General features: G+C 38.5%; 3 protein-coding genes across 5 annotated transcripts in view; 1 reads left to right on the forward strand and 2 right to left on the reverse strand.

The window, feature by feature from the left end:
- Window positions 1-23,640, reverse strand: part of LOC101882393 (uncharacterized) — a 771,022-nt gene that overhangs the window by 367,145 nt on the left and 380,237 nt on the right. The window lies entirely within an intron of this gene.
- ano2a (anoctamin 2a) overlaps window positions 2,877-23,640 on the forward strand; it is a 72,331-nt gene continuing 51,567 nt past the window's right edge. For all 3 annotated transcript variants that reach the window (XM_009293432.4, XM_068214873.1, XM_073930236.1), the window contains exons 1-4: window positions 2,877-3,022; window positions 4,040-4,206; window positions 13,190-13,495; window positions 21,477-21,569. In XM_009293432.4, coding sequence (XP_009291707.1) covers window positions 2,992-3,022; window positions 4,040-4,206; window positions 13,190-13,495; window positions 21,477-21,569 — 597 coding nt within the window. In that variant the 5' untranslated portion in view covers window positions 2,877-2,991. The remainder of the gene's footprint in view (window positions 3,023-4,039; window positions 4,207-13,189; window positions 13,496-21,476; window positions 21,570-23,640) is intronic.
- caps2 (calcyphosine 2) overlaps window positions 9,651-23,640 on the reverse strand; it is a 101,720-nt gene continuing 87,730 nt past the window's right edge. The window contains exon 19 of the mRNA XM_073930269.1: window positions 9,651-9,968. The gene's annotated coding sequence lies outside the window, so the exon portion shown is untranslated. The remainder of the gene's footprint in view (window positions 9,969-23,640) is intronic.

Here is a 23,640-nt window from a genome sequence, read left to right on the forward strand (position 1 = left end):
AAACATATGCTGGATAAGTTTGCGGTTCATTCCGCTGTGGCGACCCCAGATTAATAAAGGGACTAAGCTGAAAAGAAAATGAATGAATGAATGAATGTTCTCTCTGAGGTTAGCTGACTGGAAAAACAATGTCAAATACACAAGTGTGTGTGTTTATGTAGTGGTTATTCGGTGGTTAAATCAGCACACTGCAGGTTCAGTCACTTTTGACCCTAGAAAATGCCAATGTGCTCTTAAACAAAGCACAAAACCCCCAAGTTCATTCAAGCAGACAATATGCAACAAATCAGTTTTGACATAAAATGCATAGAGACTATTAGTGACTCGGTTCAAATGTTGTTTCCCCTAAACTACGTCAATAGTGTTTACCTTCACAGACTCGGTCATTACATTTAAGTTATGTTGCTGTTAACATGAGCAAATATAATTTAAATCACCAGAAAATTAATGTTCACCAAAAATAAAAATGCTGTCATCATTTTGTTCACCGTCATGTCATGTAAATCCAACACTGCTTGACTTTGACTTTCTTCCATGAAACATATATTAGCTGAGATTCTTCATATAATAAATATAGATATAATAAGTAATAAATATAAATAATAATAATAGTAATAAATAATAAATATAAAAATAAATGTACCAGAACTGGATCTACAGTGCATCCGGAAAGTATTCGTAGTGCTTCACTTGTTCCACATTTATTTGTGTTACAGCCTTGTTTGCTTATTCCTTATTGCAAAATGGATTCAATTCATTTATTTCCTCAAATTTCTATACACAATACCCCATAATGACAATGTGAAGAAAAGATTTTTTGAAATTGTTGTTAATTTATTAAAAATAAAAATCCAGAAACATCACATGAACATCAGTATTCACAGCCTTTGCCGTGAAGCTCTAAATTGAGCTCAGGTACATTCTGTTTCCACTGATCACTCTTCAGATGTTTCAGCAGCTTCATTGGAGTTCACCTGTGATAAATTCAGTTGATTGACATGATTTGAAAAGGTATACACCTGTCTATATAAGGTCCCAGGGTTGACAGTGCATGTCAAAGCACAAACCAAGCATGAAGGCAAAGGAATTGTCTGTAGACCTCCATGACAGGATTGTCTCGAGGCACAAGGCTGGGGAAGGTTACAGAAAACTTTCTGCTGCTCTGAAAGTTCCAATGAGCACAGCGGCCTCCATCATTCATAAGTGGAAGATGTTTGGAACACCAGGACTCTTTCTAGAGCTGAGTGATCCGGGGAAAAGGGCATTAGTCAGGGAGGTGATCAATAACCCGATGGTCAATCTGAGCTCCAGCGGTTTTCTGTGGAGAGAGGAGAACCTTACAGAAGGACAACCATCTGTGCAGCAATCCACCAATCAGGCCTGTATAGTAGAGTGGACAGACGGAAGCCTCTCCCTGCCCTGAATTTGTCAAAAGGCATCTGAAGGACTCTCAGACCATAAGAAACTAAATTCTCTGGTCTGATGAGACTAAAATTGAACTCTTTGGAGTGAATGCCAGGTGTTACGTTTGGAGAACACCAGGCACCGCTCATCACCAGGCTAACACCATCCCTACAGTGAAGCATGGTGGTGGCAGCATCATGCTGTGGGGATGTTTTTCAGCAGCAGGAACTGGAAGACTAGTCAAGATAGAGGGAAAGATGAATGCAGCAATGTAGAGAGACATCCTGAATGAAAACCTGCTTCAGAGTGCTCTTGACCTCAGACTGGGGCGATGGTTCATCTTCCAGCAGGACAATGACCCAAAGCACACTGCCAAAATATCAAAGAGTGGCTTCACAACAACTCAGTGAATCTCCTTGAGTGGCCCAGCCAGAGCCCAGACCTAAATCCTATTGAACATCTCTGGAGAGATCTGAAAATGGCTGTACACCGTCGCTTCCCATCTAACCTGATAGAGCTTGAGAGGTACAGCAAAGAGGAATGAGCACAAATTCCCAAAGACAGGTGTGCCAAGCTTGCGGCATCATATTCAAAAAGACTTGAGGCTGTAATTGCTGCCAAAGATGTATCAGCAAAGTATTGCGCAAAGCCTTTGAATACTGATGTACATGTGATTTTTCAGGTTTTTTATTTTTAATAAATTTGCAACAATTTAAGAAAATCTTTCTTCACGTTGTTATTATGGGGTATTGTGTGTAGAATTTTGAGGAAATAAATTTATTTAATCTATTTTGTAATAAGGCTGTAACATAAACGAATGTGGAAAAAGTGAAGCGCCATCAATACTTTCCTGATGCACGTGACAACAAATGATGTCACAATTGCTAATTGCTTTAATAATTATAAGATATTTTATCATAAAAAATAAGCAATGCATACACGTTGAATTGGATTTCTTGTCATTTTTTTCCCATGGATAGTTCATGAGAAGTATGACTTTTGCATTCAGCTTCTCTGTGTGTGTGTGTGTGTGTGTGTGTGTGTGTGTGTGTGTGTGTGTGTGTGTGTGTGTGTGTGAAGGGGAGAACAAATAATGATGTCACAATTGCTAACTGCTTTAATAATTCCAAAATGCTTCATCATAAAATGTTTTGTCAGCAATGCATGAATTGTGTTTCCTGTCGAATATATTCCTCAGATAGTTCGTGACAGTATAATTAGACTTATGCATTCAGCTTCTGAGTTTGTCTGAGGGGATAATGATGTCACAATTGCTTAATTAAAAAATGCTTTATCTAAAAATATATTTTATAATTAATGTGCGTTAAATTGGGATACCGGTCAAATATGTACCACGGATAGTTCGTGACAGTATAATTAGACTTATGCGTTCGGCTTCTGTTTGTGAGAGACACCATGTGTGTGTGTGAGGGGGAGGGGGTTGTGTCGGCTGTCACCGTTCTCTCTCTCTCAATCCGTCCGACTCTCTCTGGAAGTTTGAGCGTCTCGAGCTCCACGGAATTAACGGCAGCAGCACGAGCGCGTTAAGCTGCGGATTGTCCACCATCTCACCGGGAGCACACGAACATGGCACTGAACAGGTCGCCCTCTGCCACGGGTGAGTACCAGCCTGACACCCCGCTTCATCTTTGTTGATGGTGTAATTTGCGCGCGCGCGTGCATTGGGTTTTCCTGAGCCAAACAGAATATTCGCTTGCTGCACGTCTGTACAGTTGAACACTCTTCAATAAATTGGCTTGTTTGTTCAAAGCTATATGCAGATGCGTGCTTGTGTTTGATTTAATCGTGCATTTATAATCAGTTTGTGTGAACGCGCTGAGTGGCACCAAACTGGTCGCTTGCATTAATTGCAGTAAAATCAAAGGCGCGCGGTAGCTATGCTTATTTCTGATGGGATATCATACTTTGATACTCACTAATCCTTTGGTTAATTGTGTCAGAATTTCTGCTTTTTTGTTTTAGAAAACAAAGAGGAGGGCTGAGTGTGTCGGAGGGGGTTTGTATAATTAGCTGGGGCAATAATCTGGAGCTATTTCAAGCGCCATCTGACGCCATGTGTTGTCTTATAAATCAACAGCACTTTAGGAATTGTTTCTCTCATTTTTCTTTCATTTTTTAATTAGATCACAGAACTATTTTGTTTTAAATCGAAAATCTGAAAATGAATGGAAGTAAAGGCACAAATAGACTGATGAGATGCATGGTTTGGTCAGGTGGTGTAAATGGGCTTAGCTTTCTCTAAGAGTCATGAATCCCTGTGTTTGTTTACCTAAGGGCATGAGGCATATTTAAGTGACGCTTTAGTGTCAAGTGTGAGAATATTTACAGATATCACTGTTTCTATTCTCGGTCACTTGTACAGGTTTCTGATCATTGACGCGCATAGCTATGCTGCTGTCCTTGGTGCTGAAAGGTTTTTATTCTCCACTTTTACGCGGACGTCTCTCTCTCTTTCTCTCTCTCGGAGTTTCATTAAAATTCCATGCGATTTATTGGCGTGACTGCTTTGCATGAATGATTGTCAAAGAAAGAGATGGCAGTCATTTTAAAACGCTAATTTGCATAAAAAGACTATTAAAGGACAATGACAGCTAATTGAGAAAATCTCTTACAGAAAACTGGAATGGGGCTCCCGAGCGCATGCGTGTTTCGGCTGTGAGGAGCGATTCCTCTTCAATGCAGAGTGAGAAACTCCGCGGTGTTGCCAGAGATATCTCTGAACTGGGCCAGCGGGGCACGGCCAGCAGCGGGCATGATGCCAACGACATCGCAGAGGACACGGTGTGTATATGAGGAAACTTTGTTTATTGTCAAAGAAATCATACGAATGATGTTTTAAGGAGATTTTATGTTCTTTTTTTTTATTGGTATCATTGTATAAAATAAGTGCTGAGGCCATAGAGATACTAAAGTGAGTGAAGCTTGGTGAAACAGACCTCTGTGCCTTCTCAAAAAAGTAAACTCTTTCAGTGAGATACTGTGAAATAAATATATGAAGAAAATATTAGCTGGCCTTATGTACACTAATAAAAATATTTTTGCAAAATAATTGCAAAAAATCATTTGGGCTGAATTTAAAGAAACAAATAAAATTAGGTAATCTTTAACTTTGTTTAAATTCAACCCAAATAAATCGTAAAACATAAATACAGTATACTTGCTAAGTTTGTCATGTATTGCAGAACACTTGTGGTGTTCTTGAGGCGGGATACTGGTAGGGGACAGGTTTGGTGGTATGGGTTGGTTAAGGTGTAAGGAATGGTTAATTATTTACAGATGTAATTACAAGTAATTAATCAATCATAAGTGCAAGTATACACTGTAAAACTCAAAAAAGTTAAGGTAACTTAAACCATTTGAGGACAACAAACAAGTAAAAAATTAATCCTAAAGAGTGTGAACAATCTATTCGAGTAAATGAAGCAATTTGAATACAGTAAAACCTGATAAATGAAAAGAACTCAAACCAACTGAGTACTGTAAAACCCAATAAGTTAAGGCAACTCAAACTGTTTGAGGAAACCATTGCAGCAAACCATTTGAGTTAAACTAATCTATATGAGTACTGTGAACTTACTCCATTTAAGTTGAAGTAATGAGGTATTTAATTAACTCATTGCCTTCAACATTAAGTTCAAAACTCTTTTCAAATGAGTAGAATTAACTTTTAGTCAATTTTGAGTTAACTACACTCATTTCATTTAATAAATTTGACTGTTGGGTTTTTCAGTGTGCGTATCATTAGTAATGCAAAAGTATATAGTTACACAATAACAAACAATAATTTTTAGTGTAAGTAAATATTAGTTAAGGCCATCTCATATAAAATGGGACCAAAGGAATGTAAAGGGACGGTTTAAAGGAAAACAAACAAGAATTGGCATGCTGCCACTGTTTCTCTCCAAGGCAGTTTATTCAGACAACATTTTAATCAATATGGTATTCACAAGGTCAAACAAGACATCAGAAAGCTCAAAGTTACAATAAAAACGCAAATTTCATCTGGTAAGAATGATATCACCAGGTTATGGATGCAAAATTAAAAGGTTGGAAATGAGCTGAAAACGTTTTGCCAAATCTGCAAAGGAAAATTGAATATCTTAACACAAGAGTTTTAATTTAAAACCAGAACAGATATTGTTTATATCGCTGATAAACAGGGTTCCGACTCAAAGCCAAATTACCTGACCTTTCCCCGTTTTTGACTAAAAAGCTGAATATTCCTGACTGATAATAAACAGAGCAACAGGCAGGTGTTGTGATGAGCACTGAGCACTAATCCAGTACAGTGGAAAAGGAATAAAATGGTACTGAATAGCTCAACAATAGACAAAACAAAAATACAGCACAAAAAGGAAAAAAGACAACATAGGCTTATTCTGAAAACATAGCCCTATATACATTTCTGGAGATCGCAAATTATGTAGCCAGAAGTATGTATGGCTGCATTTCGTCTTTAAAATGAACGCTATGGAGTGGTATGACGCCGTTCCTTTTCACGCTTAACAGCTGACCTCTGTATGGATGGCTTTTCCACTGTTACCAGTTTGTCCAGTTGCTTGCTTGGTTTGTAAGTTGTGGAGCTGTGCATCCATGGATTTGCTCTTCAGTGCTGGACTTTCAGCAGTGAACATCAAACCACACTAAATTAAACTAAACTGAACTTCAACTGTGAAAACTGGACTGACGCAGTTTCATTTTACTACAACTAGATTGTAAAAGCGCTATAGAAATAAGGATGATAGCGAAATAAAGACGAGTTGACCTCGACAACAAGGTTCAAATGTGGTGAAGAACGGTTCCAGGAAGTGGGTAAGACAAAAACAAAAGAAAAAAAATAAAACAAACAAGTAAATAACAGGGTGAAAATGTGGTAAAATCTGAAATTGAGGTAAAAATCAGGCAAGGTGTAACGAGGAGACTGACACGGAGGGATCCATGATGCAGTATTTATTAGTCAAGCTTTCACTCAAACACACAATATGGACTAAAGTGCAAACACACATCCACAATAGTCTATGAAGTATCAAGACTGGCGATGAACAGACACAGAGGGGTTTACCAGGCATTGGTCGAGAGCAGGCTGCGAGTGTCAGAGTCCGTGTACCAGGCGTGGGTCGTGGGCAGGCAGCGAGCATCAGAGTCCGTGTATCAAGCGTTGGTCGTGGGCAGGCAGAGAGTATCAGAGTCTGTAAATCAGGCGTGGGTCGTGGGCAGGCAGAAGGCGAAGCAGAGTCAGAAACAGGCTGGAGTAATGCACGAAGAATCAGGCAGGGAATAACGCTCAGAAATGCTGGCCGGGGCTAAACAAGACTTCGCACTGACTGAGTGTTTGGAACTGGCTTATAAAGGGTACGTGGGTCGTTAGCTTGATTCAGAACAGGTGTGTGCACAATCAGCGTATGTGGATGATGTAATGCTAGAAGTCCGGAGATGGCGGCCTCTGCTGGCCAGCGAGGGGAGTGACTGGGACCGAGTCGGTGACACAAGGGCTTTTCTTTTTCTGGTTTGCTTTTTAAAACTCTCAGTTGGGTTTTGGAGAGGGTGGTGAAGCCGGGTCAGTCTGTCTTTTTAAAAAAACTATTGGTTGGATTTAGGGAAGGAGAAGGGTGGGTCAGTCAATCAGTCAGTCAGTTAGTTAGACGACAGCGGCCTCTGATGGATTACACGAGAAGAGCAGGTGTGAATGGCACTCGCCAGAGAAATTTGAGATCTGAAAAAGCATACACAGAGGCCTTTGGTTTCGCGAAAACATAAACTGCAAAAAACGTAATTGCTGAAACTTATTTGGTGCTCTCCAGAAATGTATATAGCATTTTCAGAATGAGCCTGTGTTGAAAAAAATTATGGTATACAACATTTTTATTTTAATAAATGGAAAGTAAAATTTAAAACAGCAAACAAAAATATTCCAAGACTTGGATGATTTTTTTTTAAATATCTGCTCTAATACACCTTTTAAAACTCATATCATATTGCAGAAATTCTCAATAAAGGTCTCAACCAGCAGAAAACAAGCATTATGTTCCAGTTAAAGACCAAACACTAACAAGTATGTTTTGGTTTGTACTGTAGCTTAACTAAACATTGCTAAATCAAAGTAGATCACGTCTATTTATTTAGAACAGGCTTTCTCAGTTTAAACAAGCTTAAACACAAGATAACACGACAAACAGGGTGGCATTACATACGCCAAAGCAATAGGAAATCCCAGATCTAGATGCAGAGCAATAAGAATGACGGAATGCTTTTTTAGATCTCCGCTTGGGTTTTCCTCCTGCAACACACTTGGTTTGGATTGATCGCTCAGATGGAAAACTCTCACGTTTACCATAACCAGAAGATCAACACTCATTCAGCAGTATACTTATTCTGCACATAATTACTCTCCATGACTTCTTTAGTCTTTCCCACTAAATACATTTCCATGTCTCATTTGACTGGGTGAAGCAGCTGTCAATCGGACCGAGCCAGTGTCACCCTGTCATTATGTACATGTAGTCTCACTACTGCACTAAGTAACACTTATCACTGGTTAAAGTTCATTAATTATACAGTAAACCCCCTGGAGTCTCTTCACAGACACCAAGAGATCAAATTACCCAAAGTGTGAACACTGTATTGGTTTTGCAGTTGTATGCTGGTCACACAAAGACTGTGTTTTGGATCCCACAGGTAAAGATATCCAAGTACAGTTGAAGTCAAAATGATTAATCCTCCTCTGATTTTTTTATTTCTTTTTCAAATATTTCCCAATATTTATGTTCAACAGGGATTTTTCACAGTATTTACTATAATATTTTTTCTTCTGGAGAAAGTCTGATTTGTTTAAATTTGGCTAAAATACATTTTTAAAAAATATTTTAAGGTCAATATTATTAGCCCCCTTATTAGTAATATTTTTTCCAATTGTCTACAGCAGTGACGGATTTAGGCATGGGCAATATGGGCGATGTTGTGCAAAAAAAATAAAAAATAAAAAAATACCCCAGTAAAAATGAGCTGTGCCCCGAGTAAAAGCTTTGAGATATGATTTACTTTATGCAAGTGTATTAATTTAGAGTGGTAATCCCAGAATAAAGATGTTAGTGTCCTTTCATATTTGGCATCTTTTGCACACAGTTTGTTAATCTCTATGTGCAACCGAAACAATGCTGGTGAGAAAATATTGACGCCTCATACACGCTGCTCCTGCTCTCGGTGTGAATCCTGGTTGTTAACATGCACGCCAATAAAAAACAAGCCGCTCATGCATTGTGAAACCGGAGTAACAGCCAGTTAAGCAGAGTCTTTATAAAACATATTTTTAATCTACAGGATTGCACTTCACTAACTCAGCCCCCTAAACCCCACCCCCATCCCGGACGAGCCCCCACTTTACATAGCGCCACCTACGTGTATTAAGTTATATCGCTCCAGGTTCAAAAAACTAAATGCCTACAGAGATGTTGAAGTTAGGCCCCTTTGATATAAATCAATAATGTAATTCTCTATTAAAATAAGGTAAATTAGAATATAAATCTTTCCCCAGTTTGAATAAATTACCACAAATGAACTCTAATAATAAATATTATCTTAGATATTTATCTTAGATAAATCAAAAAATATAATGAATTTAATTAAATAGAAATTCAAAGATTAGGAAAAATCCAGATGTAAACAAAATACAAAAATATGCAACATATATAATAATAACAATATAATAATTTCTTAAGTGATCTTAGCATATCGCTCTAGTAGTGTCTTTACATACTTTTTTTAGTTACTTTTAGGATTGATTTCTGTTACTTATTTACAATAAAATATGTATAATAATAACAATAATAATAATTTATATTTTGTTTATAATTCATGTAATAAAATTGTTATATTTATTGAAAATAAATAAGTATATTTAATTGTATTTATAATAAATATTTAAAATATGTATATATAAATTCAACTACACAGTGTCTTTATTTCTCAGGGTATGGGGGAGGGGTGTATTTGGGGTGCTTCGCCCAGGGCGCCATTTAAACTACAACTGCCACTGATCTACAGAACAGACCATCATTAAACAATGTAAACATATTGAAAAACATAGTTGATTCTTGGTCCATATAGACGTCCCATGCTTTGGGATGCACATGCATAATTTGGCACTGTATCGTAAATGTCACATGCCATTTTAATCTACTCATGTGCAAGAACATGTAAAACATCCGAAACCCTCACTGTCTGCTTTTCAATGCTGTTTTTATTGTTTGTGAGTAGCACACCTCAGTGTTGAAGTGTACTTGGGCAAGCACCCTTGTGAAAACAAAAATGATAAACGTGATAGCCAACAGTCTTGAAAACATGCCGGCCAAAGTGCACATGAAGTGTGCCATCTGGGACAGAGAACTCCACTCTGTACACTCATGCTGTTTAAAGTGCAGCACACACACAGAGAGCTGCACAAACACAGAACTCAGATCTCTTTTGTGGATTAAGCTTGAATAATTCGGGAGATTTATGGTCAAATTCCCATCCTGGAGAGATTCCTTATAAATGCAGTTGGTTCACTGTTAAGAATGGAAAGACAAGAAAGAAAATGCATGTTTATTAGTGTGATACATAGTCCCGATCAGGTTTTTTTGCCCTCGAGTCACTTGATTGAGTATCTGCCAATACCAAACCCTATCCAATGTTCCTTGTTTTTTTTTTAATTCACCTTTTTTTAACATTCAACAATTCTGTTAACAAACAGAGTACTTCTGTGAGGTAGCTTTAACAATAAAGTCATTAATACCATCAATTCTTCACTTTTGGACTTTAGTGCAACAGTAAATATGAACAAAAATCTAATATAAAACAAGGAGCACCTCAACCTAAAATACCAGGTAATCCCTAGTTTACATATCTCAGTTTGCTATGGCAATGTTGTCGTCATCAACTTTATAATACCTCCGGACCGCAGACATACTCGCGTTTTCCGCTTCCAACTGCTTCCCTGTTCTACTTTACCAGCATTTAGCCTATAGCATCTCTGCAACACAGCAGTTTACTTTTGTATTGGAATTGAGTAAAATACACAAGGCAAAACATATCATTTTACAAAATACAGTGGTTCATTGCTATTGTCCATCGCACTACTCTACTTTTTACACTTACTTTGAGTAAAATTTACAGCAGATATTTTTTCTCTACTTGCTATACATTTTTAGGCAAGTAATTGTACTTTTACTTGAGTTTGATTTTTCAGTGCTCTTTCCACCACTGACAACAGGTTTTGATCTTTGATTTCATTCTATAATACTGGACTTATTTTTCTATGAAAGTTTGAACTTTGAGAATGTTTAAACAAGAGAGAAAAGTGTGAAAATGTTAATGTCTGTCTGAGAAAGAGAAGTGTTTAACATGTGTAGTGAGGGGTTTTACAGTCTTAAAACACCTAAAATAATTGTCAAAAATTGAGCAGACCACTTCACAGATTTCGCCAATTGTGGGTTATTATTTTTAGAACAGAACTCCCGCGATAAATAAGGGACCCCAGGATAAGTTTCTATTTTTTCTATTTTCCATTTTGGGGTAAAATATATAATCTTTTAATTCTGAAATATGAGATTTTGAGGAAAGTCATGGTAAAAATGACTGGCATAATAATGGTTCTTAAAGTGGGATTTTACATCAAGGAAGGACTATTTTGGGCGACACGGTGGCACAATAGGTGGAGCTGTCGCCTCACAGCAAGAAGGTTGCTGGTTCAAGCCTCGGCTAGGTCAGTTGGAATTTCTGTGTGGAGTTTGTATGTTCTCCCTGCGTTAATATGGGTTTCCTCCGGGTGCTCCGGTTTGCCCCACAGTCTAAAGACATGCAGTACAGGTGAATTGGGTAGGCTAAATTGCGCGTAGTGAATGAGTCGGTATAGATGTTTCCCAGAGATGGGTTGCAGCTGGAAGGGCATCCGCTGCGTTAAACATGTGCTGGATAAGTTGGCGGTTCATTCCGCTGTGGTGACCATAGATTAAAGGGCCATGAAACCTCCTCGTTTCAGCAGGGTGTTTTAACACCTCTACTTTGGAAAAAGTCAGAAAAGTGGGCGTGTCCAGCTCTGTTTAGGGGGGAGTGTCCGAGGAACTAAAGTGGGAGGGTGTGGGAGTGTCTATTTGGGCACGAGCGAGTTTCAGTCAAAATACACACAGGAGAAAGTGATGGTGTTTAACCTACATGGACATCTGTAGTCGAATTATTTGCCAAATTATTAAATGTTGGACTTTAACAGCAGTTTGGCTCTTTCATTCAGGGAAGTCATTCATGCCCCTTGCGACAAACGAGATATTTGATTCGAGGAACTGCTCTAAGCGTGTATTTTTCATGCAATGTTTGATACCGCACGGCGAATGAGAGAAAAAAACCCTCAGCATTTCCCGGAAACTTAGATGCACACGGCAGGTAGCGTTAGAAAGCCGTGTGTGTTATTCCGGTCACAAAATGCGGTGCTAACATGTTTGCACTCTGTGCAATAGTTAACTTAATTCGATACGAACAAACTGAATAAACAAAGAGCACTGGTCGCTCACTTACCAAATCTCACTTACCAAATCTGTAGAGACAGGACAATCACCAGCAACTAGAGCCGCGTCTTTATGAAGAGAAGACTACAAGCGAATCCGGATTTCAGCGTTTGCAGATGAGAACAGCTCTCAGGTAAACAATAATCCTCCTTAGACACGTAAGTTATTGTTGTCGAGCGTCGCGTACACTGTTAATCCACACGTGATCCAGCTGAGCTCTCACAGAGAGAAAATGAAAACGAAACTTAATGGCAGCAAACTATAAAAGCAACACTTCATGCTTGTTTTGCCAACACAACGTGGCGTCTCTGTGGTGTAACACGGTGACACTAATGAATATTAATGAAGTTGCACAATAGAGCACGCTGATTGGTTTGAACCAAGCCTTACTCATGCATTAATGCATCACACTGTAAGACGTAATAAGACTCACTCTGGCACAGACGTCCAGTCTGCACGCTGGAATACACGCTATTATGTCACGTAACGCAGCTTCAAAAATTCGTTTCAAACAGGAAGTACGAATTTGCTTGAAATAACGCAAAAACAACCAATTTACACTTTTTAGTGAAATATAGGTGTCCTAATAGTTTTTTTTCAGCAGTGTGGGACACATATACGACTGTCAACAGCTCAAAAATGTGTTTTGGTGTTTCGTGACCCTAAAGGACTAAGCCTAAAAGAAAATGAATGAATGAATGAATGAATGAATGAATGAATGAATGAATGAATGAATGAATGAATGGAAGAATCATTTTGTGTTTCAAAAAAATTGAACAGCTGATAAAAAAATAAATAAATCAACATTTTGATAATTTCAGATATTTTTTTCACCATAAATAATCTTTTGTACAATGGATGCTAAAGACTCTTTTCAGAACCATCAATACCATTAAACACCCTTCATAATTAACAGTGTAGTCTCAAAGAAGTACCTTGAAAAAAAGCAGAATTTCAGCATATTCCTGTTAATTCGCCAACCGCTTTTAAGCACCCTGCTTTAAAACAGAATCCTAATCAAAGATGAATACGGCAGAAAGCAGCTACAGCATCTCCTTTGAACCACCAGCCAATCAGTGGCTGACCCAGATCCTTGGTTTCTGCTGAAACTGCCAATGATGCAGCTTTGAGAGAGCTCCAGGAATCTGCAATTCACTGCCTTTCGCTGTGGAGTCATGCAGATGTGTTTAGATGTTACTGAGATGAAGATTTCATGTGTGTGTTTTCAGGAAGAGCCAGGCCCGGGTCCAGGAGGAGGCCTGTGTTTTGCAGACGGCCACAGAAGAGTGGACTACGTTCTGGTTTATCACTGTAAAAAACGTCAGGCCCACCACCGACACTCAGTTGTCTCCAACGGGAACGTCCCGTCGCAAAGTCCCACACCTTCACTCAGGAGCACGAAAGGGAATATTTCGGAGGCCGTGCTGGAGGCGGGGCTTGGCACTGAACCCGCCGATGGACTTAAAGATAAAATCAGGGAGGAATTCGAAAGGGGACTTCAAGAGGAAGGCTTGGAAATCGAACAAGACAAAGAGGTTTGTGTGAATGCTTGTGTTGAACACCGAACACTATTCCTATTCCAATACTGTACATGTGGATTGAATGACTGTAGATTTTTGGAAGTCAACTTTTCTGTTATCAAAGTCGAATTGACTAGTCGCAGGTGACGTCATAAATAAAACACAAGATGCTCATTTTTTGCAACATGCCACAATTTGTGATTTATTTGCAGGATGTACAGGTTTGGCCATTTATATGGATACACCTTATTAAAATGGGAATGGATGGTGATATTAACGCCCTGTTTGTGGCACATTAGTATATATGAGGGGGCAAACTTTTCAAGATGGGTGGTGACCATGATGGCCATTTTGAAGTTGGCCATCTTAAATACAACTTCTATTTTTTCAATAGGAAGAGGGTCATTCGACACATCAAACTTATTGGGAATTTCACAAGAAAAACAATGGTGTGCTTGGTTTTAACTTGACTTTATTCTTTCTTATGTTATTTACAAGTTTCTGACCACTTATAAAATGTGTTCAATGTGCTGCCCCTTGTGTTGGATTGTCAATGCAACCTTCTTCTCCCACTCTTCACACACTGACTGCAACACCCCAGGAGAAATGCCAGCACAGGCTTCCAGTATCTGTAGCTTCAGGTGCTGCACATCTTGTATCTTCACACCAGACAATTGCCTTTAGATGACACCAAAGATAAAAGTATACGGGTGTCAGATCAGGAGAATTTTGGGGGCCATTCAACTGGCCCACGACGACCAATCCACTTTTCAGGAAACTGTTCATCTAGGAATGCTCGGACCTGACACCCATAATGTGGTGGTGCAGCATCTTGCTGGAAAAACTCAGGGAACGTGCCAGCTTCAGTGCACAAAGAGGGAAACACATCATCATGTAGCAATTCAAAATATCCAGTGGCCTTGAGGTTTCCATTGATGAAGAATGTCACCACTATCTTTGTTGTCTATGGTGTGAAGATACAAGATGTGGAGCACCTGAAGCTACAGATACTGGAAGCTTGTGCTGGCATTTCTCCTGCGGTGTTGCAGTCAGTGTGTGAAGAGTGGGAGAAGAGGGTTACATTGACAATCCAACACAATGGGCAGCACATTGAACACATTTTATAAGTGGTCAGAAACTTGTAAATAACTCATAAAAGAACAATGTTACGCTAAAACCAAGCACACATTTGTTTTTCTTGTGAAATTCCCAATAAGTTTGATGTGACACTTGACCCTCTTCCTATTGAAAAAACTAAATTTGAATCCAAGATGGCCGACTTCAAAATGGCCACCACGCTTACCACCAATCTTGAAAAGTTTGCCCACTCACATATACTAATGTGCCACAAACAAGACATTAATATCACCATCGATTCCCATTTTATTAAGGTGTCTCCATAGAAATGGCCCACCCTGTATCTACACATGCTGCTTTCATATTGTTAATAATGCAACATTAGCACCCGGGCTAATTTTACTATATAAATAAATGCAGTCGACACATTGATCACTGGACGTTCTAGTATAAATGAAAGAATAACAGATATTTTAGTGCAGAAATGATGTGTCCGTTCTCAGCAGATTCATGTGTTGTTCATAACACACAAAAGACAAAGGCTACTAACGTTAAGCCATATTACACAGTCAGAGACTTGCTCAGAAGCATATGTTACCACTATGATAGTGCGTGCTAGAAAGCTAGTAAGTCAGGCATTTTTTTTTGTTAGCAGACATCTCCTCGCTGCACATCTTCACCGCGTTCACCGGGGATGCTCTTTACACACTTTATGGTTTCTGTGCATTTCACAATACATTCACAAAATATGTCCGCGTCTATGCTTCACAAAGGGCAACAGCCAATAACATTACTTTTCCAGGGTGCCGTAAACATGATTGGCTAGCATCTGCTATAGGATATTTGCATGGAGCGATATAACTGGCATCTGTTTGACCATTTAAAGTTCACGTGAATCTTTGACGCTGACATATAAAAAATAACATTTTAGAAATGACTTTAAACAATCTGAGGGCAGTTTCATTTATTGAACTTAGTGTGTAAAGCTGCCATGAAGTTCAGGTCAAAAAACACGTGATTTGCGCAGCGCAACTAGTCGACGTCAATCAAAAAGCATCACGACAGAGCATTAAAGACGACTAGTCGATTAGACGACTAATCAGTGCAACCCCTAGTATACACTGAAACTGCATACTTTATAACTTCTTTATTACTATGTAAAAAAAATGTATTAAGCAACGTTTGCAATATGCAGCATGCTACAATGTTGTCAAATGATTTTATTAAATTTACTGTTAACACGTTTGAGCTCGATACAGTTTTAAATGTTTTTAAAAGTCTCTTATGCACATGTGAACTTTTATAGGGGACCTATTAAGCCCCTTTTTACAAGATATACAATAAGTCTCTTTGAATCTGCCCTTTTTAGGCTTTGGTCCTAATTGTGCCATTGTGATTACTGTCACTTTAAATTAAAGAGGGTGTGGCTACAAATGCCTGTGTATCAGCATAGTGGCAGATTAAAAACAAGACTTACGTCCTATGCTAATATTGGAGAGATGGTCACTAATGACTTGGGCTTTCCCCTTCTGATGACACGTACAAAGAGAGAATGTCAATCAAAGTGATTTTGCAGACTTTCTGTTTTTATCAAGTGTGATTATAAAAAATAAAAGTAATACATTTTACCATTAGAAGCTGCTTATATTCACAGACTGTTGCCACACAACTGTATTTAAACCTCATATAAAATAGACTTTTGCATAATAGGTCCCCTTTAAATTGATTTTAATCAATCAATAAATCAACCAATCAAATCAAGGATTTTATTTCTAAAGCAGTTTAAGAAACAAGTGTTCTCTGAAGTGCTATACAGGTATGAGTTTAATAAAATCACAAGAGTAAAACAAATTAAGAGATAAAATACAATAGAAAGATAATAAATAATTAAAAATATTACTATTTAAATAGGCGAGGCAGTGGCGCAGTAGGTAGTGCTGTCGCCTCACAGCAAGAAGGTCGCTGGGTCGAACCTCGGCTCAGTTGGTGTTTCTGTGTGGAGTTTGCATGTTCTCCCTGCCTTTGCGTGGGTTTCCTTCAGGTGCTCCGGTTTCCCACACAGTCCAAAGACATGCGGTACAGGTGAATTGGGTAGGCTAAATTGTCCGTAGTGTATGAGTGTGTGTGTGTGAATGTGTGTGTTTCCCAGAGATGGGTTGCGGCTGGACGGGCATCCGCTGTGTAAAAACTTGCTGGATAAGTTGGCGGTTCATTCCGCTGTGGCGACCCCGGATTAATAAAGGGACTAAGCCGACAAGAAAATGAATGAATGAATGAATGATGAAAAAAATTTTACATTTTGAAAAACCTATTTTCCTTGTTATTTATAAAAATGTTCAAGCTGAATTTTCAGCACCACTATTCTAGTCTTCAGTGATCTAAATCTTTAATAAATCATACTAATATGGTTCTCATGAAACACTTCTTATTATATGTTGAAAACCAGATATTTGCAGATATGAATTGATTTACTCATCAGTTAATCAGTCCCTGCAGTAACTGACTTTATAGCAAGAATCACAACATGGCAGTGTTTGTTTGAAGTTGTATGTATGCTGATTATTTAGTAACACATTGGTTTAAATCATTCATTCATTTATTCATTCATTTTCCTTCGGCTTAGTCTCTGATTTATCAGAGTTCGGCACAGCGGAATGAACCGCCAACTACTTCAGCATAAGTTTTACCCAGCGGATGCCCTTCCAGCTGCAACCCAGTACAGGGAAACACCCATACATACTCACATTCACATACACACTCATACACTACGGCCAATTTAGTTTATTCAATTCACCTATAGCGCATGTGTTTGCACTGTGGGGGAAACCAGAGCACCCCGGAGGAAACCCACGGCAACAAGGCGAGAACATGCAAACTCCACACAGAAACGCCAACTGGCCAGCCGGGACTCGAATCAGTGATCTTCTTGCTATGAGCCGACAGTGCTAACCACTGAGCCACCATTAAATTATGTTCAATAATCATATTTTTATTAATATTATATCATACAATTGTTTTTTTGCAAAGTGTAATATGATGTATTTTAGAGTGAATTATTTGCACATATCATAAAAATAAGGAAGTAGTGCATTTTAAGTCGTACTCAAAACTGCATAATAATAAAATCTATATTTAGTTGCAGAGGGGAATTGCCCCAGAATAAGCTATTTTTGTGAAAAATTTAAGCCGCATGAGTCAACCAATCTACTTCTATTCAGAAATGTAAAGCTCTCACTGCTTCATCTTGGGAAAATCCATGATGCAGGGGGAACCGATCATCTCTTTTGACAACCACAGTTGCATCTGTCGCAAATATTTTGCTGGAGGGCAACTACAGCGGCACTGCAGGAAAGCAAAAAAAAAGCCTTTTGGCAGCTGTTAGCTAGCATTAAAACATGCTGCGTAGGTTGAGAATGAAAATGACCCCCCTTCCCTTCATAACACATAGACTTTTCTTAGCGTGGGAGGGTTTGGGCTTTTCTAAACTGGGTCTCCACTTCTTAAGTTCCAAAGTCACCTTGGGAATCTCTTGATTGCGCTCATTCTGTTAGTATTGCAGACAAAACTGAGCTCATCCCTGATTATTCACGGCTCAATGCATGAGATGATGAGACATTCATATGTGTGCCAGGAAACTGATATAGACGCAGGCATTGGCAGGCAAGAACCATAATCTATGCAGGAATAGCATATGCTACAATACTTATTCTGCAATCTGTATAAAAAAAACTAGATCTAATAATGTAGTTTATCTTCTGTTTACACATGATAACTGGAAGTAAGAGCATTATTAAATAATGACTTCATTTGATCACTGAGTGAAGGTATTTCACATGTAAATAAAATAATTCACCACTTCCAAAATAACATTCTCTACCATTATAATAAGTGGGGCCAGTATTTATTATTTTTAAAAAGGAAATTAGTATTTTATATTCAGTAAGGATGCATTATTTTAGTAAAAGTAAGTGTAAAACCATTTAAAATGTATAACTCAATTGTATTTCAATTGCATTTTCTTCACTTTCTATGCATCAAAGAATCCGGATTCAATAAAAAAAATAAAAAATAAGAAGTTGTAGAGTTTTTTGATCTGAAATTGGCCTTAATTCAGCATAAAGAACCATATAATCTATGCAGGAATAGCATATGCTACAATACTTATTCTGCAATCTGTATATAAAAAAATACTGGATCCCAAAATGTACTTTATCTTCTGTTTACACAAGATAACTGGAAGTAAGAGCATTATTAAATAATAACTTCATTTGACCACTGAGTGAAGGTATTTCACATGTTAATAAAATAATTCACCACTTCCAAAATAACATTCTCTACCATTATAATAAGTGGGGCCAGTATTTATTATTTTTAAAAAGGAAATTATTATTTTATATACAGTAAGGAAGCATTATTTTAAGTAAATGTAATTGTAAAACCATTTAAAATGTATAATTTAACTGTATTTCAAATGTATTTTCTTCACTTTCTATGCACTAGAGCAGGGGTCACCAAACTTGCTCCTGGAGGGCCGGTGTCCTGCAGAATTTAGCTCCAACCCTAATCAAACACACCTGAACAAGCTAATCAAGGTCTTACTAGGTATACTTGAAACATGCAGGCAGGTGTGTTGAGGGAAAATGGAGCTAAACCCTGCAGTGACACCGGCCCTTAAGGACTAAGATTGGTGACCCCTACACTAGAGCAGGGGTTCTCAAACTTTTCAGCCCGGGACCCCCAAAATAACAATGCCAATGACTCGCGACCCCCACTATTTTCGTAAGTGGTTATAATCATAGAAACTTTGCACACAACACTCACACAAACCAATCAGCCTATATAAACACAAGCATATTGACAACACAAAAAAGTGCAACAGTCCCATATCATTTTTATTATGATTATTTTATATTAAGCTCATCTAATTAGACTGGTGGGCACAATATTTAGGTTACATCCCAAGTCTTTTCTTGGTTTAATTTTGGAGACTGCCACTTACACATCATACTCCATGTTTAGTGTCCTGTATGTATTTTAAATGTACGTGAGTGCTGTAACGGTGTCAGGAAGTTTAGGTAGTGCTGTAAAATCTGGTGCACTGACGCTGTTGCTTTGTCATTAATCTAATGTAAAAACCCTAAGGGTTGCAATCAATGTAAAACAACAACAACAACAACAACAACAACAAAAACCAAAGGCTGATGGCTTTTTGTTTGGATATTGTATTTTTTATGTGACTATTTTTTATCTTTTGTAGGTTATGGATTAACAATGGTAATCATAAAAGTTTATTCAAATTTATTAGATTTTTTTAAATCACCAAGCGACCCCCTCTCATTGTCCCACGACCCCCCAGGGGGTCCCGACCCCCACTTTGAGAACCACTGCACTAGAGCAGGGGTTCCCAAACTTTTCAGCCCGCGACCCCCAAAATAACAATGCCAGTGACTCGCGACCCCCAATATCCTCTGAGGTGGTTATAAATACAGAAACCTTGCATGCAATGACGCAGACACACCAATTAAATTTGTGTCAGTGCTTTAAATGTGCCAGAAAGTATAACCTGATGTTATAAAATCAAAATGCATCTAATGCTATTGCTGCCTTTAATATAATGTAATTACCCCAGGGGTCGCAATCCAATAGAACTAGTAACTATAAGCTACTATAGTAACTATATAGTATATAGTAACTATAAACGACTATTTTTATTTTCAGTATAGTTATGGATAAAATATGTTAATTCTTATGGTTTAATAAAAATAAATAGATTTTTGGAAATCACCAGGCGACCCCCCTTCATTGCCCCGCGACCCCTCGGGGAGTCCCGAACCTCACTTTGAGAACCACTACACTAGAGGATCCGGATTCAAAAAATGACCGCCAAAATAAAAAGTTGTAGTGTTTTCTGATAAGAAATTGGCCTTAATTCAGCATAAAATACCATACAATCCATGCAGGAATAGCATAATAGCATATAATACTTATTCTGCAATCTGTATATAAAAATACTAGATCCCATAATGTAGTTTATCTCCTGTTTACACATGATAACTGGAAGTAAGAGCATTATTAAATAATGACTTCATTTGATCACTGAATTTCACATGTAAATAAAACAGTATAATAACTGGGGCCAGTATTAGTTATTTTTTAAAAAGAAATTAGTATTTTATATACAGTAAGGATGCATTATTTTAGTAAACTTAACTGTAAATGCATTTAAAATGTATAATTCAATTGTACTTCAAATGCACTTTTTATTTGATATGTAATCAGAGAATACGGATTTTCAAAAATGACCCCCAAAATAAGCAGCCGCAATGTTTGCTGATCTGAAATTGGCCTTAATTCAGCATAAAGATAGACTGATGAGAGTGAAATCCTAAATGAAAGCTGTGAACGTTTGACTGTTGGTGGCAGATCACTTATGTTATGTTGGTGTGGATTAAATTTGAGTGCTGCAGTCTCCAGCCCAAAGGCAGATTACAGTTGATCCTCATTGCCAGAGGTGTTTGTGTTTGATGTATTTGTGTGTATGTGCCACTCATCCACGCTGAATAAGACCATTTTAGTAACAGCTGCTTCTTATAGACTTATGTGTGTGTGTGTGTTTGCACTGCTGTTTGTTAATCAAGATGGCTAAATCACCTTATCTTGAAACAAATTTCCAGTTCCATCCTACAAACTAAATTGCAATTAATGCAATGAACAAGCTGTGGCTTTTGGAGATGCAAGATCACATTTTTTTTTATCTGAATTATCTGATTTTCATTGTTTTATACATATTTTACCAATGAATGCACATCTTAGCATTTCCATTAAGCATTATTTAGTGCAAAATGTGCATGAAAAATAGATGGAAACACATAATGATGTTTTTTTTTCTCTGAACCGTTTCTTTCTTTCTTTGTTGAAGATGAGGACGGTGCGCTTTACTCGTCTCCATGTCCCCTGGTCTGTTCTGAGTCGTGAGGCTGAACTTCTAAAGCTCAGAGTGCCCACTAAAAAGGTGAGTCGCTGTACAGGGAAAACCTTCACATAAAAAGGCTAGACTGTCGCTAGAGAATAAGATACAAAGATATGCCGAGCTTTGATGCAGTGTGTAGTGCACGATTTGAGACACTTACAAAGCTCTCAAGTCTGAATCATGTCCTAAATCTCTTGTCTACAATGCCTCTCTCAAACTCATAAAAACAATGGAAGCATATACAGTATAAAGGGGCTGAACTATAAACACTGTGACACTAGCTAATTTAGTGTTGGAGGTTTCATGGCTAAATTTGTGCAGCCTGGTGGCCATTCTTGCACATAGAGCTGCACAATATATCATTTCAGCATCGATGTGGCAATGTGATCATTCTCAATAGTCACATCGCAGGATATGCAATGTTGACTTTGTATTATAAATGATAAGTCAGAACAGTATATAACAAACAAGACATAACACTCAGGGTATTTTGGGACTGAATGAAACTAAAAATAAAGTTCTTCCACTCTTCTTGACATCAGGATCAGAAGAAAGGCAATGCTTGCACACAAATTTGATACTGCACAGTATTGTACTGTCTTCATAACATCTGTACAGTTTGGTTTCTGTGTAGGCCTGTGATTGTTTGTGATTATAATTTGTGAGCTTGTGGGTGGGGATAAACAGGCAGTGATGTAGAAGTAGGCGTTGCTCTTCTACAGTTGAGGCGGAGTTTAGCTAAAATTACATTGAAACTTTCCACAATCTGTTTGTCTTTTGAAGATTGGTTTCAATAGAAGCTCTTTTTACAGACTGACCAGAAACTTCCAGAAGCATCTAGTTCAAGAGTTCACACTCAGCTGATGATTGTTTATAAAGCTTGTTTGGCATGCTGTCCCGGGAGAGAGCCCTGAGCTCTTAAGATCCTCGAGCCCGGGGCTCCCTCCCGTTTGCAAGGCGAGAGGAGAGTTTAAGCTGAGGTAGATCTCGAGAACTCCCCTGCGGTAGTAGCTAATGAACAGAAACTGACTGCTCATAAGAGATAACTACTTACTAAGAGCACGTCAATGATGCCGATTTGGATTAGTCAATTAACTAAGGTTGCATGTTTTTTGGCGGTTGGAGGAAACCAGAGAACCTGGGGAAACCCACGTGAGCATGGGGAGAACATGTAAACTCCGCACAAAAACATCGGCTGGCTTGGTAAGGACTGGAACCAGTGATGTTCTTGCTGTGAGGCACCAGTGCTAACCACTGGGTCACCTTGCCACCCATCTAGGAAAGGAGGAGGAGTAGGGGTGGAAGAGGGGGTTCTTCAAAACGAAGATGACTGTCATGTGGAACTAACCGTACGTTCACACCGAAAGCGGCGAGAGCGTCAAAGTAGCCGGAAGTCATTCATTTTCAATGAGAGCCGGCGGCGATAGGCGACGATAAGCGGCGAGGAGCAGCGCGGCGCGTCTTTGCCGGCGTGAGCGTCGTGGAGAGTTGAAATGAAGTCAACTTTATGGTAATGAGCTATGACGCGGTTCGGAATCAGAATGAAGACGTCCACCGCTTGATAGTAGTTCAGGGAACACAGACCTGTGAACTTTGGTTCCGACCGCAGTTGTTCCCAAGGGTTTGATTATTGCGGTCGCCGGATTTCCAATTATTTACAATGTTTTCTTACAGGAACATACATTAAATAAGTTACTGGCGAGTTACTGATGTTCATTAATGTTATATAAATTTATCTTTAAAAAGTGGGAATCTCACGCGATGTGACAGTACAAAACAGTACTGCTGCTTCAGGATATTTCAGACATATGGACACATATTGGATAAATAGAGCAAAGCCACACCACATGCAACTTGATCTTCCATTGTTTTATGAATTTGATAAGAAGTGCGCAACATTTTCACGCTAAAAACATGTCTTATGCAGGAATGTAACTGATAATGCTGCAACGGCTCCTTTAAGTACGAGATCAATGTAGCGAGTTTTGACGCTCTCGCCGCCGGAGCTGAAGGCAGACAGCGTTGTCGCCAGGGCGGCCAGAGCGACCTTGGACGCTCTCGCCGCTTTCGGTGTGAACGTACGGTTAGGGTATTTATAATGGCTTAGGAATTG

The sequence above is a fragment of the Danio rerio genome, chromosome 18 (assembly GCF_049306965.1).
Source record: "Danio rerio strain Tuebingen ecotype United States chromosome 18, GRCz12tu, whole genome shotgun sequence".
Classification (NCBI taxonomy): Eukaryota; Metazoa; Chordata; class Actinopteri; order Cypriniformes; family Danionidae; genus Danio; species Danio rerio.